This window comes from Dasypus novemcinctus, chromosome 12 (genome assembly GCF_030445035.2).
Source record: "Dasypus novemcinctus isolate mDasNov1 chromosome 12, mDasNov1.1.hap2, whole genome shotgun sequence".
In the NCBI taxonomy this organism is placed as follows: Eukaryota; Metazoa; Chordata; class Mammalia; order Cingulata; family Dasypodidae; genus Dasypus; species Dasypus novemcinctus.
The window spans coordinates 74,998,286-75,012,579 of record NC_080684.1 but is presented as its reverse complement, the minus strand read 5'-3'; the positions used below and the strand labels follow the sequence as shown (position 1 = coordinate 75,012,579).

At 34.0% G+C, this 14,294-nt stretch overlaps 1 protein-coding gene across 2 annotated transcripts in view; it reads left to right on the top strand.

The window, feature by feature from the left end:
* The first annotated feature begins 1,297 nt into the window (after window positions 1-1,297).
* DCN (decorin) overlaps window positions 1,298-14,294 on the top strand; it is a 36,027-nt gene continuing 23,030 nt past the window's right edge. Inside the window, exons 1-2 of one of the 2 annotated variants that reach the window (XM_004459822.5) lie at window positions 1,298-1,603; window positions 5,456-5,705. In XM_004459822.5, coding sequence (XP_004459879.1) covers window positions 5,489-5,705 — 217 coding nt within the window. In that variant the 5' untranslated portion in view covers window positions 1,298-1,603; window positions 5,456-5,488. Of the gene's footprint in view, window positions 1,604-4,555; window positions 4,699-5,455; window positions 5,706-14,294 lie in introns of those variants that run through there. The other variant, XM_004459823.5, reaches the window with a different exon arrangement.

The window sequence follows — 14,294 nt, the reverse complement described above, 5'->3', positions numbered from 1 at the left end:
ATTATCTACCATGAACTTCGCTGGGCACAGATTCTACAACTATGAACGCAATGGGTTATCTCCCTTGGAGTAAGACACGTACATGAATTATTATAATAGGAGGTGGAAGGGATTGTGTCATAAAAAAGCGGTAAAAGTCACGCACTAAGTGTTCAGAGAAGGAAATTAACTTTGCACCGTTGTCCAGGCAAAATAATGTTTCCCCTTTTCTAAACCATTAGAGTAACTGTATATATAGTTATTAAATGTCAAGAAGAGGGGGAGTGGGTTTAGGTGTTAAAATTAGGGCGGCTGGGTTGGGAAAGAAGTCACCATATAATGTAGTAACCCACCCCCCTGTTAAATACCCACTCAAGAATTTAATCTTTTCAAGTTTTATCAAAACAATAGAATATTTACTGTAGATGTATATACTTAGAGGGTGAGAGGAGGGGAAGAAGGGAGGGTGGCGTTTATGAAGGGGAGTTATCCTCTCATGTTTCACAGATGTTGCTTTCAAGTTTCCACCTGGGAACAGCCTAGAGGCTAGAGCATAAAGATACAAGTCAAAACATAGGGACTTCCACAGAGAGAACAAACCTCTAGCAGGGGAATTACAAAAACTCAGAAACGCTTTCCAGTGGCTAAATAAATATCTTTCCTTGTATTTGCACTTTTTTTCCCGTTTACTGAAACTTGAAAAGAGCCATAGAATCCACTGCCTTTTCAAAACTGCAGTTTAAATAAAAGTCTATGAAAAAAAACAATTCAAATAAGGACTAAGTTTAATTGTGACCAACTTCTAGCATTTGCATGTTTTATTAAAAACAAAAACAAAAGTTGGCAGGCAACAAGCTTTCTTGTTTTAAACTATGGGTAATGAAAGTAGTTAGTAACATACTTTTCGTATAAAACCGTGGCTTTCTTCCAGAAAGCTTTAGGTATACATTCAAAATATACAGGAAAAGTCCATAGCATAGTGCTTGATTTGCATAAAAATTCCAAGGCAAGTAAGAACCTGAATGAGTATTTTCACATAAGGCTACTCATTTATTTTTACAGACCCCATTTAAAATAACTACGAGGATAATTTCATTCCAATTGCTGAATCCTGAAAGCACGAAAAAATGTCATTTGGGGAGTGTGATAAATGTTACTTATAAACAAGGCAAGTAAGGGTGGATGGTGGAGTAGGGGTGGGGGTGGGGAAACAAACCCTTTCGTTAAAATATTTTTAAGGAAAGGAATCGACAAAAAACAAATTCCAAATCAAGTTGCTGGGTTATATTATATAAGCAGTTTAGAATTTTAAACAGATGCAAAAGGAATAAAGCAAATGGGGAGAAAAAAGACCGATAAAGTTTCTGGCTACAACACAAGAGACATATCATTACCATATGATCTAATGTGGGTGTCAGCCGGATTGTGTTCATTGAGGGAAACCTTTATTTTTTAACCGTGCTATGGAGTAGAAGCAGGAGGTTTTCAACCTAGGGACAGTCACAGAGCAGCACCTACCCCCCTCCTCCTGTCCACACCTGCAAACTCTTTTGCTTGGGATGAATATTTAGTGTAATTACATCTCAGCTTTGAGGGCTCCTGTGGCAGATTCCCGGATTAAAAGGTATGGTTTTCAATAATTGTCCTGAACTCTGCTACAAACTAATAAAACTTCGGTCAATTTAAGAGGAAAAGGAACCATTTGGAGAGAACAAGAAAAGATATAATCATGCTAAACTTTTAACCATCTCTATATAGCATTTTTTCAAAAAGGTATTGCTTGAAAACAGAAGTTAAAATATTTAGCAAAATGGTTGAATGCATTGCTTTAGTTCTTTTATGTTCTTGCAAAATATGTATTAAAAACGTTTAACCGACACGACTATTTATGCAGACCTACTTTATATTTGTACTAATTAAATGTTTAGCTCTTAAAGAAATGTTAGCAGAAAAGTATTCTAGACCAACATACTACTCATATTTGGATTGTATATTTAATGATTTCTTCTCTCCTGAACTTTTGTATACTTTGAGAACTTTCCACACCTCAGAGAAGTGAACTCTGGTGATTGCTGTAGAGGTCTAATGTATATTTCTGCCACCCTAGGGGGAAAAAAAAGAAATTATCACCAGAGAGTGAAAATAAACATTGAAAATATTTATGTTGACTATTAGAGACTATTAGAGAGCTGAGATCTCAAAGTTAGCAGCATGAATTCTTAAATATAAAGAGAAGTGTCCCTGTCAGTTATTTCAGTTATTTCTATTTTATTAAAAATGCATTCAGTATGAAATGAGGATGTGGGTTATTCTCTTTCTAATTACAAGATAGGGTGAGAGGATGACCACCAGTTAGGAGGGTCCCCAGTGATGAAATACCTGTGGCTTTTTCTTTCCCTTGCTGTTTTGACCAGAATTGCCTCCTGTAGCAGCCCCTATTTATGGATAAATGGTGCTTTTCTTGCTTATATTTTAATTATTTTTATTGTTACTGAGATTTTCATTTCACTGTGTGCTGTTGGATTTAACTTTTGCTCTGCTTTTATAGCTTTATTTATCTCCTGAGGGTTGAATTTTGAATAATGACATGAGCAATAGTGTTAACTTAATGGGCTGAAGGAGCTTTTGGAGCCAGAAATTATTGTTTTTTATAAACATTGGTATAAACATCAAGGCAAGTAGCTTTAGTGGAGTAGCAGAATTTTGCCAGCAATTAGAATTTAGGAGTCAGTATTTTGAGACTATTTAAAACAGTTCAATAACATTTAAAAAGTGTATCATCTCAAGAACAGACATCTTGCTTTCTACATGAACAACTGCTGTTTGTGATTGATTTTTCCTATTTATTAAGGAAAGAAGGAAAAGACTAAGTCAAGGTATCAATAGTCTATTAATTGTTTTAAGATGTTGATCTTCAGGTATCGTGTCACTAATTTCAAAGAAGCTATTTGATGGAGTAATTTGTATGAAGTTTCTGCACATGCTATTATCTGTCCCCAGGACAGTCAGGATTAAAATATACACACACACACTTCCACAAAGTAGCAAATGAAAGTGATACTATAAGTAATTGAAGCTATAAAATGCCTTTTGCAATCAACTTTATCAAAAAACATTATCTAGAGAATTTGCACCATTTAAACAAAAGTAAATAAATATAAATGACAGCATTTCTCTGAATTAATGTTCAACATTTCCTTTTATGAGTTGTTAGTATAACAACCAGGCATTTTCTGCTCTGGAGAAAAGCTCAAAAAATTACATCTGCATTAACTCTCATTGCTATTTATTAAATCTGCAATTACTTTGCTTCAGTTTTCTTCTAAAATTGTAAGATATTAAATATGCAAGCCTAGCAAACTTGTGGTAAACCATAAACATTGCATTTTAATGTGAAACAGACAGAAAAACCACTCCCTTAGATCCAATCCAAACACATGCTACCAAAACAATAGGGTCTCCTTTAAAAGGGCAATGAAGTACCTGCGTGGGAATAGGCTTCTAGAGAAAACCTGAGGTTGAATTTAAAGTGGCAGAGTGAATAAGAAACTTTATGGTATTTTATAAATGAAAAGATGTAAGTCTGTATTTTGTATAAACATATATAAACTAAGAACATATATAAACTAAGAACAAAAATGCAAGAAATTGGAAATCACTTGTTCCGTCTCAACTGGAACTAAGCAAAGATTTCTAGAAGATGCATTAAGGTTAGGGCATTCAAATATTTATTTATTTTTTGCATATGTTACAACTAGGTAATGTCTCAAAACAGTTATTTGATTCTAATTATTCATGTGCAGCTTTAACATGAATTCTTTTGCGTGTACAATCCAACACAGAGATGATGAACCTACACGCAAGTCAGGTCTGCAGTACATTTTGGGAATGCTTAGAACAGTTTCAATGGGATTTAAAACTATGGTGGCTCAAAAAACAGATTATATGCTTGCTCTTTACATGAGTAACTGTTTTTCTGTGTGTGTGGTTCTTATTTGGATTTATTAAAATGTTAACTGTTCATTTTAGCCAACTGAACAGCCAACTCAGATATATATATAAATATATATATATTTATATATATAATAAACGAATCAATATTATATGGATTTTTCAAAACTGTACTTTGACTGTTTTTTCCTTTTTTTTTTTTAATAGGGTTATTGGTAAAACCAGATAACATATAAACCCTATAAAAATCAGTTTTGGTTTCCCTATATGGGTTTATTGGTTTATTAAAAATGATCTTTTCAGGAAAACAGCGAATAGATTCCATTTAAAAAATGAATATTGCTTATGCCAAGTTGAGGTTTTCAGTTTGATAACTTTATTGTACGAGAAGTTAGTGACAGCAAGATAATTTTGTGTTTAAAAAAACAAATTAATTGGTGGCTTAGAACAAATTGAATAAATGGTATTTGTTAATAAATTGATGGCCAGCTGAGTCATTTGTGTATAAAATATTTTGCAAGGCCTGGGTACAGAGCAAAGCATAATAAGACACGCCCTGAGGGAGTACTTCATCTTGTTGGGGGGATAGACCAAGCATGTAAAATAAATTACAATATAATGTGATAAGTTTTTTAAAAGTGGTAAGAGCAACGTGATTGTGATTGGGGAGCACAGAAGAGGGAGTAAGCAGCATTCCTGCCTGGATGAGCCGGGGAATACAGAAGGGAAGTCCATTATCACACTTACTCTTTACAGCACTCTTACAAGGTAGGTATTTTAAATGGCCTTTTGAGTGTCAAGGTTGAGGTAGGAATTGGAAGTGGAGGAAAAATGGAGAGAAAAGTGGCTAGAAATTAAAATTGGCATCAATGTATAAATGGACTTACAGGTAGTACAAGGACATGCGGACCTTACTGAGAAGCCATGGGAAGTCAAAAAATGGTTTTCAGCTGAAAGTTAGCAAAATGAATTTAATTTTTAGAAGATAATTTATACAACAGAGTGCAAGATCCAATTGGAACTTTTTTTGATGTTTCAGGGAAGGGTGAGAATGGCCTAAAACAAAATAATTACAGTGGGATGGAGAAATGAGATTGACTTCCAAAGATATTCCTAAAGCACGAATTGGAGACCATTCAAATATATAAACAAAACTTTACTTGGCTATGGTGTGGTTTATGTTGAGAGAGCATTGAAAAGTCCATCATGGTTTACTATCATGGCAATTTTGCCAATGGTGTAAAAAGTTTATCATTTTAGTTCAGAGCCAGTGTGCAAACAAGAAAATTTAAGTAGTATTCAATTTTCTCATTAGAAGAAAAACAATCTCTGAAAGTAAGTTTATAATGTACATATCCTTTCAAATGCATCCTCATGCTCTGCTTCCTAATAATAAATGGAAACATTGTTTTTTACACTTTCCTCTATTCCTCAATGCTCACTCTACTATACAAGATTATACAAGAAATAGCATGGGAGGGAGGCAGCAATACTCTTAAAACTTTCATTTGTCTTCTCGCCCTAGGTTCTCTGGTTGTGAAGAGAGATAAAACAAATCATGAAGGCAACTATCATCTTTCTCCTGCTTGCACAAGTTTCCTGGGCCGGACCATTTCAGCAGAGAGGCTTATTTGACTTTATGCTAGAAGATGAAGCTTCTGGGTTAGGACCAGATGTGGGTCGAACTCCTGAGGTTCATGAAATGGAACCTCTGGGACCAGTGTGCCCCTTCCGCTGTCAGTGCCATATTCGAGTTGTCCAGTGCTCTGACTTGGGTGAGTAGGTTGTAGGTTCTCTTTACCTTCCTTACTATATTCATTAGAATGGATTCTCTGAGAGGTTAGCATTTTCTCTTCTAATATCTGCAATTCCAAATGAAAGAGACAGTGCCACCTAATGAGGAGTAAAGGAAGCAGAGTAGGATAGAAAAAGGAGCTTTCAGATTAGGCAAATTTTTTTCTTCTTTTTTAAGTCAGAGCACCATCACTTTGCAATCTTGGACAAATCACTTATCTTTCTGGGCTTTATGGCCCTCCATATTAAAAATAGACTTTTGAACAAAACCGTATCTTATGTTCTATGATTCTAGAGTGGTGGTTTATTTTAATTCTATGATTTGCTTTGCTTTCATGGTGGATGATTTATTCAGAAAACCTGGATAGTTTCTCTCTTCTTGACTTAGCCCAGATAACGAGTTTGAACATGACTAAATTGTAAAGTATGCTATCATCAGAAGCAAAGCAAGTACCATTTTACAACAAGACTATATCTCTCAAATACAAAAATACTCCCTAATCCCTGGCTCTTAGTTTTGTCTTTACCTTTGGAACTATGTAATTCAGCTGTTTATATATTTTAGAAAGTTTCCAAGGAACTAAGTTATGATCTAAATATTCAATAGAATCATAGAGCATATATATCTTTTGCCTTACACTCCAGAGGCAGTTTGATTTACCATCTTTTAGGAAAAATTTTGACCTGGGAAATCCAAGAGCAATACACTCAAAAGATAAATCTGAGAAAGCTTGATGCTCCAGTGGATGGGCCAAAGTGGAATGAATTTAGTTTACATGACAGCTAAAGCCACATTCTTTCTTCTTCTTTGATACATTTTTAAAATTGGAAATAATAAAAAACAAAACAAAAACACCTCAGGAGATAATTCTGCCATCACATATTTCCTTGCAGAAGCAATCCCTTAACATAGTAGAGCAATCGTTCCAGAAGCCCCATGTTTACATAAAGCATACTTTCTAGCAATACTTTGCAGAGAAAATTGTAAAAAGTTCCATTAACTTCTACAGTTGGAATAAACTACAGACATGAACCCAGGGCAACATAAATCATGTTCTGTAGTAACAACTCAAAAACAAATACTTGAGATAATTTGTTCAATGCTGACATATATTATGTATACATTTAAAACCCTAATAAAAAGTATATATAAAGGCTTTCAAAAGGTGACAGGATTATTCCAATGGATGTATTCATTCATTCTGCAAATATATTGAGAGCCCATAATGCATCAGGCTCTTTTTGAGGTCCTGGGGGTTGAGGAAGACAAATGTGGTCCCTGTTCTCTTATATACTAATAGTAATGATTATTAACTTTTGAATTGTATAGTCTCAATGAAGAAGATTAGATATTATCAAATTCTCCACAAACTTTTGCAAGCATTGGAGGGAAAACTAATGGGGTCAAAAAAAAAAAAAATCTGAACCACTTGATGGGTATATTAATCATAAACTTTCTCTGAAGTTTCTAAAATGGCCAAGTCCTGAAGAAATATGATGCACAGTTAAATCACACTTCCCCTGAGGACAAGATTTAAAGGGTTCATCATTAATATCATGACATAGAATTAATAGTCAAGTGTTGATAGTTTTCAGGAGGGACGAGTTGGTCAGTCATTCAGTGAAGTTTAATTTTTTTATAAATACAGTTTGACTTTGTTTTTATGATAAATAGTTCATAAAGTTTGATTGTGATGAAAACATTATGGGACACATTTTACAAATCCTTATCACGAAAAGGCATAAGCCTATTGCTCAAAACAGAAAATATCACTGTGAAAACATCAAGTTCATTGACTTTGGAGTCTCATGGTACAGTTTTGTTGTTTTTGTTTTGTTTTTGGATGAGAAAGCTTTTCTATAGCTTTTTTTTTTAAGAGATCAAAATGTTTATCATTCCTTTATTACACATAGGTTCACTGAATTTTATATAGTAAGTAACTAAGTTTGTAATAATGAGTTGTTTTTATGAACCATACTTAACTACTAGAACTGAGTTCCAATGAGCAATGGACTCATCCAATATACTTTAGTTTTTATTAACTCTCAGATATATATCTAAATGTCAACAATTTTAATTATATAATTTCTAAAACAGAAAATACATTTCTTAGAGGATAAGCAATCCACTTGTCTTTAAAAAAATTTTTTTCCTTACATTTTCCACTCATTATCTAACTCTTGCTCACTTTACCATCTTGGCAAGCTCTTCAGAGCCTTGTAATCTTCATCTGTAGAAGTCATAGTCAGTCTTTGAGATCACATTAAATATATGACATACTTAGCTCATAATACAGGCTCAATATATTTTTTTCTATACAGTGATTATGTGGAGTAAAGGATAAAGAAAGGTAGAAAAAAGGAGAAATGGACTGCCTCATTCAAAAAAAGGCAACAGTTTGTTTTATTCTTGCTTATATGTTCTTTAGCGATCTGAGCATGGTACTTGAATTGTTTCAATAAAGAAATATGCAGTGTACTTTGGGTAGGAAAATGCTTACCTGCATCAAAGGCTAATGTTTTCTTAAAGATTATCCTTGCAAAAGACTGTAATGAATGGAGAAGAGCTACAGTGGTGAAAGGGCAATAGTCCTTGGACATATTATCTAAATAGTGTTTAATATAATGAAAGTTTTAAAATGAAAATGTTTAAGTATTTTTTCCACTAAGAAGCATTTCTGACAAAGCTCAAAAACTGCAAATTTTAAGCAGTATTTTGAAATTCAAGACGTAAAACCTGTGAAGTTAAAACTGCATAATTATTTCATGAGAAAATTTGAGGACTTGGAAAGACACACTGTTCTAGAGCTCGGTTCTAATTAATCAGTGTGGTATTGTACTGAATTTTTCTGGTGTATGAGGGATTGAGAAAATAAATATATAGCTCAGTCTGTTCAAGGAAATACTGAACTCTCCAGAGAGAGTAACCACATTATTTTGCTGAACTTATTACAGTTTAGGCTGTAATTTAATAAGTTGAAGAATTATTCTCATTTGAACCAGAATTTTGTGTGACTAATATCTTCTCTTCTTTCTTTATCCTCTTAAATAAAAAAAATTATTCACTTTTAATCAGAACATTTATAAAATAACAATATTAAAATAAACGTGAATTAGCAGATTCAGAAATCTATGCATTATCTTAAAATAAATTCAGAGTGTAGTGTATTGTCAAATCTTTTAAAAACATCTTAATATTGATCCTGTGATTGGATGTTCTCTTGTAAATGCTTGGTATTCAAAGAAAGACAGTTTCCCCTCCTTGTGTATTCTTTGGTTATGCCATTCATCATTGGATCAAATGCAGATTTCAGCTGCTTATGGTACCCACATGGTTTTGCACTGGTAGGTAAATGAGCCTAAACATCATGGATGCATTTCTTATAAGCAAATTTCAAAAGAATTAAAGTATCTTTCAAAATTATTTAATAGTGAATGAACTTGTATGAACACCTTTGAAATCAAATTCTACTTTACCATTGACTAGTTGTAACTTTGAAATTCCCATTTGATAAGTGAGAATATATCTTATTTCATTGGGGTAGAAATAGAATATATATGTTAAAGTCCTTATTACAGTAACTATTATATTTATCTTACTATTTCAGATAAAGTCAGCTAACAAAGGAGGCTATTTCAGATGTATTCTTTCATTTTTCTTTCAAAATTGAGACTCTCTAATTAATATGTGGGCTATCAAGCAGGACATAAAATAGCATCTCTCCCACCCCACCCCACCCAACCAAGAAAAAGGGCCATATCATTTCCAAATGTAAAAACAGACATAAGTAAAAAAATCAAAGCAATTTAGTGTTCTCCACGGCGATACTCCTTTGAACAAAATTGGTTTGGTTGAGTAGAGAGCAGTAAAACATTAGGCTATTTTATAATGATAGAATATGTTGATTGGCAAGAGCATCCTTGGACCTCTAGAAAAGGCTACAGAAGATGAACTCTTTTATTTTGCCATGTATAAGCATTACAAATAACTACTGGCTCTTAAAACTTACCTCATATTACAAAAGCTATCTTAATTTTAAAATTTCAGGAAATAAAGTACAGTCCCTTAACTGCAATAGCTTTCTTCCTTTTTTCTACGAGAGCAGTTATAGGAATACAGAAAAATCTTGCAGAAAGTACGGAGCTCTCACATGTCTACACTATATTAACACCTTGCATTATTAGTGAAATACTTTGTCACAACTGATGAAACAGTATTATTATAATTATACTATTAACTATAGTCCAAAGTTTACACAAGAGTTCATTCTTTGTGCAGTTCTATGGGATTTTTTAAATGTTAAAAACATATTTAAAAAACCCTAAAATTTCCCATTTTATCCACTCTGATATATGCAATTCAGTGGTATTAATTACATTCACGATGTTGTACCACATTACTACCATCCATTACCAAAACTTTTCCATCACCCTGATCAGGAACTCTATACCAACAAAGCATTAATCCTCCATTCCCCACCCCATCCCCATCCTTGGCCCTAGTAAACTGTATTCTAGTTTCTGACTCTATAAATTTGAATATTCTACTTATTTCATATAAGTGAGATCATACAATACCTATCCCTTTGTGTCTGGCTTATTTCATTCAACATGATATCTTCAGAATTCATCCATGTAGTAGCCTGTATCAGAAGATCATTCCTTTTTAAGACTGAATAATATTGCATTGTATGTATAAACCATATTTTATTTCATCATTCATCTGCTGATGGGCTCGAGTTACTTCCTTTGTTTCTCTTTAGTCATTTTACTTGAACTGGTGAAAATTTTATTGGAGTCACCACTTGGGACATATGCTATAGCTTGTTGTTTGTCACGGGAAACTGAATTTCCAGAAGCAAACCTGAAACATTAGATTTCTTCCATGAAATTGGCCCTGGAGAATTAATTAGGGCTAGTTTGTAGAGGGTCAGACAGAAGGCTAGAGGCTCAGTTTCCTTCATAGCTTTTGTCTGGCTCTCCAGCAGCAGGGGGATGGGGTGACCCTAATTCAGAGTTCAGATGCATCAAATGCCTGTCTCTCAAACTTGGTAAAGGAAGGAAGTCGGAAGACAGAGGAAAAGTTTGCTATCTTTTCTTATGTGCACAATGTGCCTAAATTAGCTGGATAGAAGTGGAAAAGGCAGATCCACAGATGATGCAAGAAAGGCCCATGTGTGATCCAAGAAGCCAAGGCTCCTGACTCAAGAGGTAAAGATGGAAGAAAGAGTCAGAGAAGGCCAAGGGAAGTGTCGGCCTCCTTGACCTGACTGAGAACTGACGTACCCCCAGTTTCCTTCTCAGTCCCAGGAGGGAGAGAGAGGCAGCTGCTTGAGATCTAGGCATTTTGCCATGCTAGGCTACAGCTGTGATGCATTCTCCTTTGGCGCTCATTCCTGGCTCAGGGGACAGGAATAAAATAGGTTTAGCTGGAATATTAATTCTCTGAGTAAAAGAGGAAAATCAGGAGATCTTCTAATCTTAAATTTTCTCCTTAAAAAGAGTATCAAAATCATACATTTCCTTGAAAATAAACATAATGAAGAATTACACCATCTTTCTAGACCCTCTGTCCAACAGTGTCTTATACTTGGTAGGCTCTCAAACATCAATAAATGCTTGATAAATGAACGAGTACAAATATGCATGGCTTGTTGATTAAATTAGGTCATAATTCTACAATATTCTCGAATCTACCAAGCTAGAAACTGGGAACAAGCATGGCTGACTGGGAATTAAAAGTCAATGAGTTGTTATAAGCCCTTTCTTCTTCTCTTTGAGGCTAACTATAGAACTAAGAAGCTTAAACCTTCCTTGAGCTTATTTGAAAAGATAATGGAATTAAAGGCAGAATCATCCAATTTGGAGCTCAGTTTAACTTCCATCACAGTCCAAAATTGCCTCTTTTAATTTTGCTTGCCTTGAGCAGAATGTTTCTTTGGTAGACCTGAGGATCCTAAACATTATTTTAGTTAGATTCCAAAAACTGAAGTAGATCACCATTCTCTTAATTTTGTTGAAGACAGAATTATATAAAATATTGTTGGAAATCACAAATAACAGATCTTGGAGTTTGGACACCTGCCACAGGGTGAAAAATAAAGCATGATGTTTTAGGATGACCTGGCCTTTTCCCAACATGATGTTTACCAGAAAGCTGACATTTGCTAGCAGAACAATGTTTTTCATCACTAGGGCAACCAGGAGAAAAATACGTTTCTTATTAGTCTTTGTTTCAGAAATGATTTTTGATAATACTTTTAAAAGAGTTTTATTTCCCTTTATAAATAACCCTATTTTAAAGAAAATAAAGCTCCTTTTACAGAATTTGTGAAAGCAAAGAAATAATTCATGTCAGCTTGTAAATGTTGCATGTTAATGAAAAATTTAGAATTATATTAAGGTTGCATATTGAAGAATAAGTCAATGTAGTACCTCACTTTTCTCCTGTTACCCCAAGACTTGGTAGTTTAAAAAATAGTTTTGTTTTGCTCATGATTTGAGGGTCAGAAAATTTGGAAATGGCTCAGAAGGATGGTTTTCACCTGGAATTTCTGGTGTGTTTGTGGTCAGATGTCACTTGGGGTGTAGTCATGGGGAGACTAGCCTGCGCTAGACACCCATGGGAGTTCTTGCACTGCTCTCGCCTGCGAGCTCAGCGATATGGCCATTTGGAATGCCTCAAATGGCCTCTCCAGTATGGTGGTCTCAGGATAGACAAACTAACATGGCATCCGTAAAAAATCAGGTGCAGTTTGTATAACCTTTGCTGACCTAGCCTCAAAAGTCATGGCTGTATCATTTCCTCAATGTCTATTAGTTCACAGAGGCATCATAAGGCCAGTGCAGATTAGAGAGGAGAGGAGGGACATTCAACTCTACCTCTTTATGTAGGTGGGACAAGGTTGTACCATCCAGCATATGGGATGGAGAATTCAATTAACACCCTCTTTGGCAAATTCCATTATCTACAAACTTATTTGGATTTATATGCCTTTCTAATGAAAAGTTTAAGAAGAAATGATATATATATACCGAAGCTCCACAGATATCACATGATGACCTAGAAGGTCATTATTTAACAAACTATTTACAGTTAAAATCAATTATATTCACATTAACTTAGAAGTTAAGTTCATAGTTACTCAAAACTTCTACTTAAGATGATAAGTAATGCATGGAATCACATTTCTTTGACTATTTCCACCACAGAACATCTTTGAAGCAAATTTTATATGGTTGATATTTCATTTTAAAAGGTTAATATCTTATTCCCTATGATTTGCTGTCATTTTTATGAATAGCCATATAATTAATCAGTAAGAATAATTCAGTTGAAATTATTAGTTGAAATTAGTTAATAAAATACAGTGAATACAGTTAATAAAATGCTACACCATTAAAATTGGAATGTGCTTTATCAAAAAGCTTAATAATAACTGTTACCATCAAACACCGCCTGCTTTTACACTTCTTAAAAATTAATTTTAGTCCAAATAAACAATGTTTAATGGAAACAAAGATTTTAATCACCAACAAATAATAATTAGATTTAATATATTTCTACCTCAGTTTATAACATGCTTAGCATTTCCAGATAAGGAAATAAAAGCAGAGGGAAACTAAGTTATGTTGAACCATTTCTACTTAGTGGCCAAATTGGTTTTAACTCAGGACTTTCTGACTGTAAAGATAATAACGTTGACCCAAAACAAAAATAAAATAGCATAATGCATAATGTAAAGAAAGACTGCTATTTTACAGATGAACAAGTTAGTATAGCATTTGCCACCATTAAAATAGTGTTAAATTGACCAGGAGCAGATTTTTTTTTTGGGGGGGGAGGGGAGAGATCTAATTATTTGTCAACATATGCTCATCAGAGTGGTTCCCATCCAATAGTGGAGCTTAGTAGGCAGCTCTTCAAAGGCTTAGACCTCATGGGAAGAATGATGGTTATAGTAAGACCAGAAGGTGACTGAGAAGAAAAACTAATCCAGGACTAAGGGTTTTAAACGACAAATCAGTGTATGACATGCTGCAAACCAAATTTCACTATGCAGGATAATATATATTATATTAACATATATTATAATGAGCAGAAAAAATACAACCACTCATCACAGTTGTATAGACTAATAACCAGCAAGAAAATTACAGCTGCACTGTTTCTTTTCCTTAGTTCTAGTAATTAAGGCCTTGCTGTGCACTGTGTTAGAGTCTTGCTAAATTTAGAGTTTTATTGAATTCCCACACAATTCCAAAAGATGGAAGGAAACTCAGGTGCAAAAAGTGTATGCAATTTGCTCATTGATTTTAAGGATCAAGTAGAAGAATTTCAAATGACAGTCATATAAAAAGAAGTTATTATAAAAAAATGTAAAAGTACAAAATTACAGGATATGTTAAGGGAATTTTGTGCACCCACCACTGAACTTCAACAATTATCAAACAATGTCAATGTTTACCTATAAACACCTACTCCCCTCCCCTTTACCGTATTATTTGGAAGTAAATTCTCTGAAAGATAAAAACTCTTAAAAAACATAATCATACTAACCATTGCCATA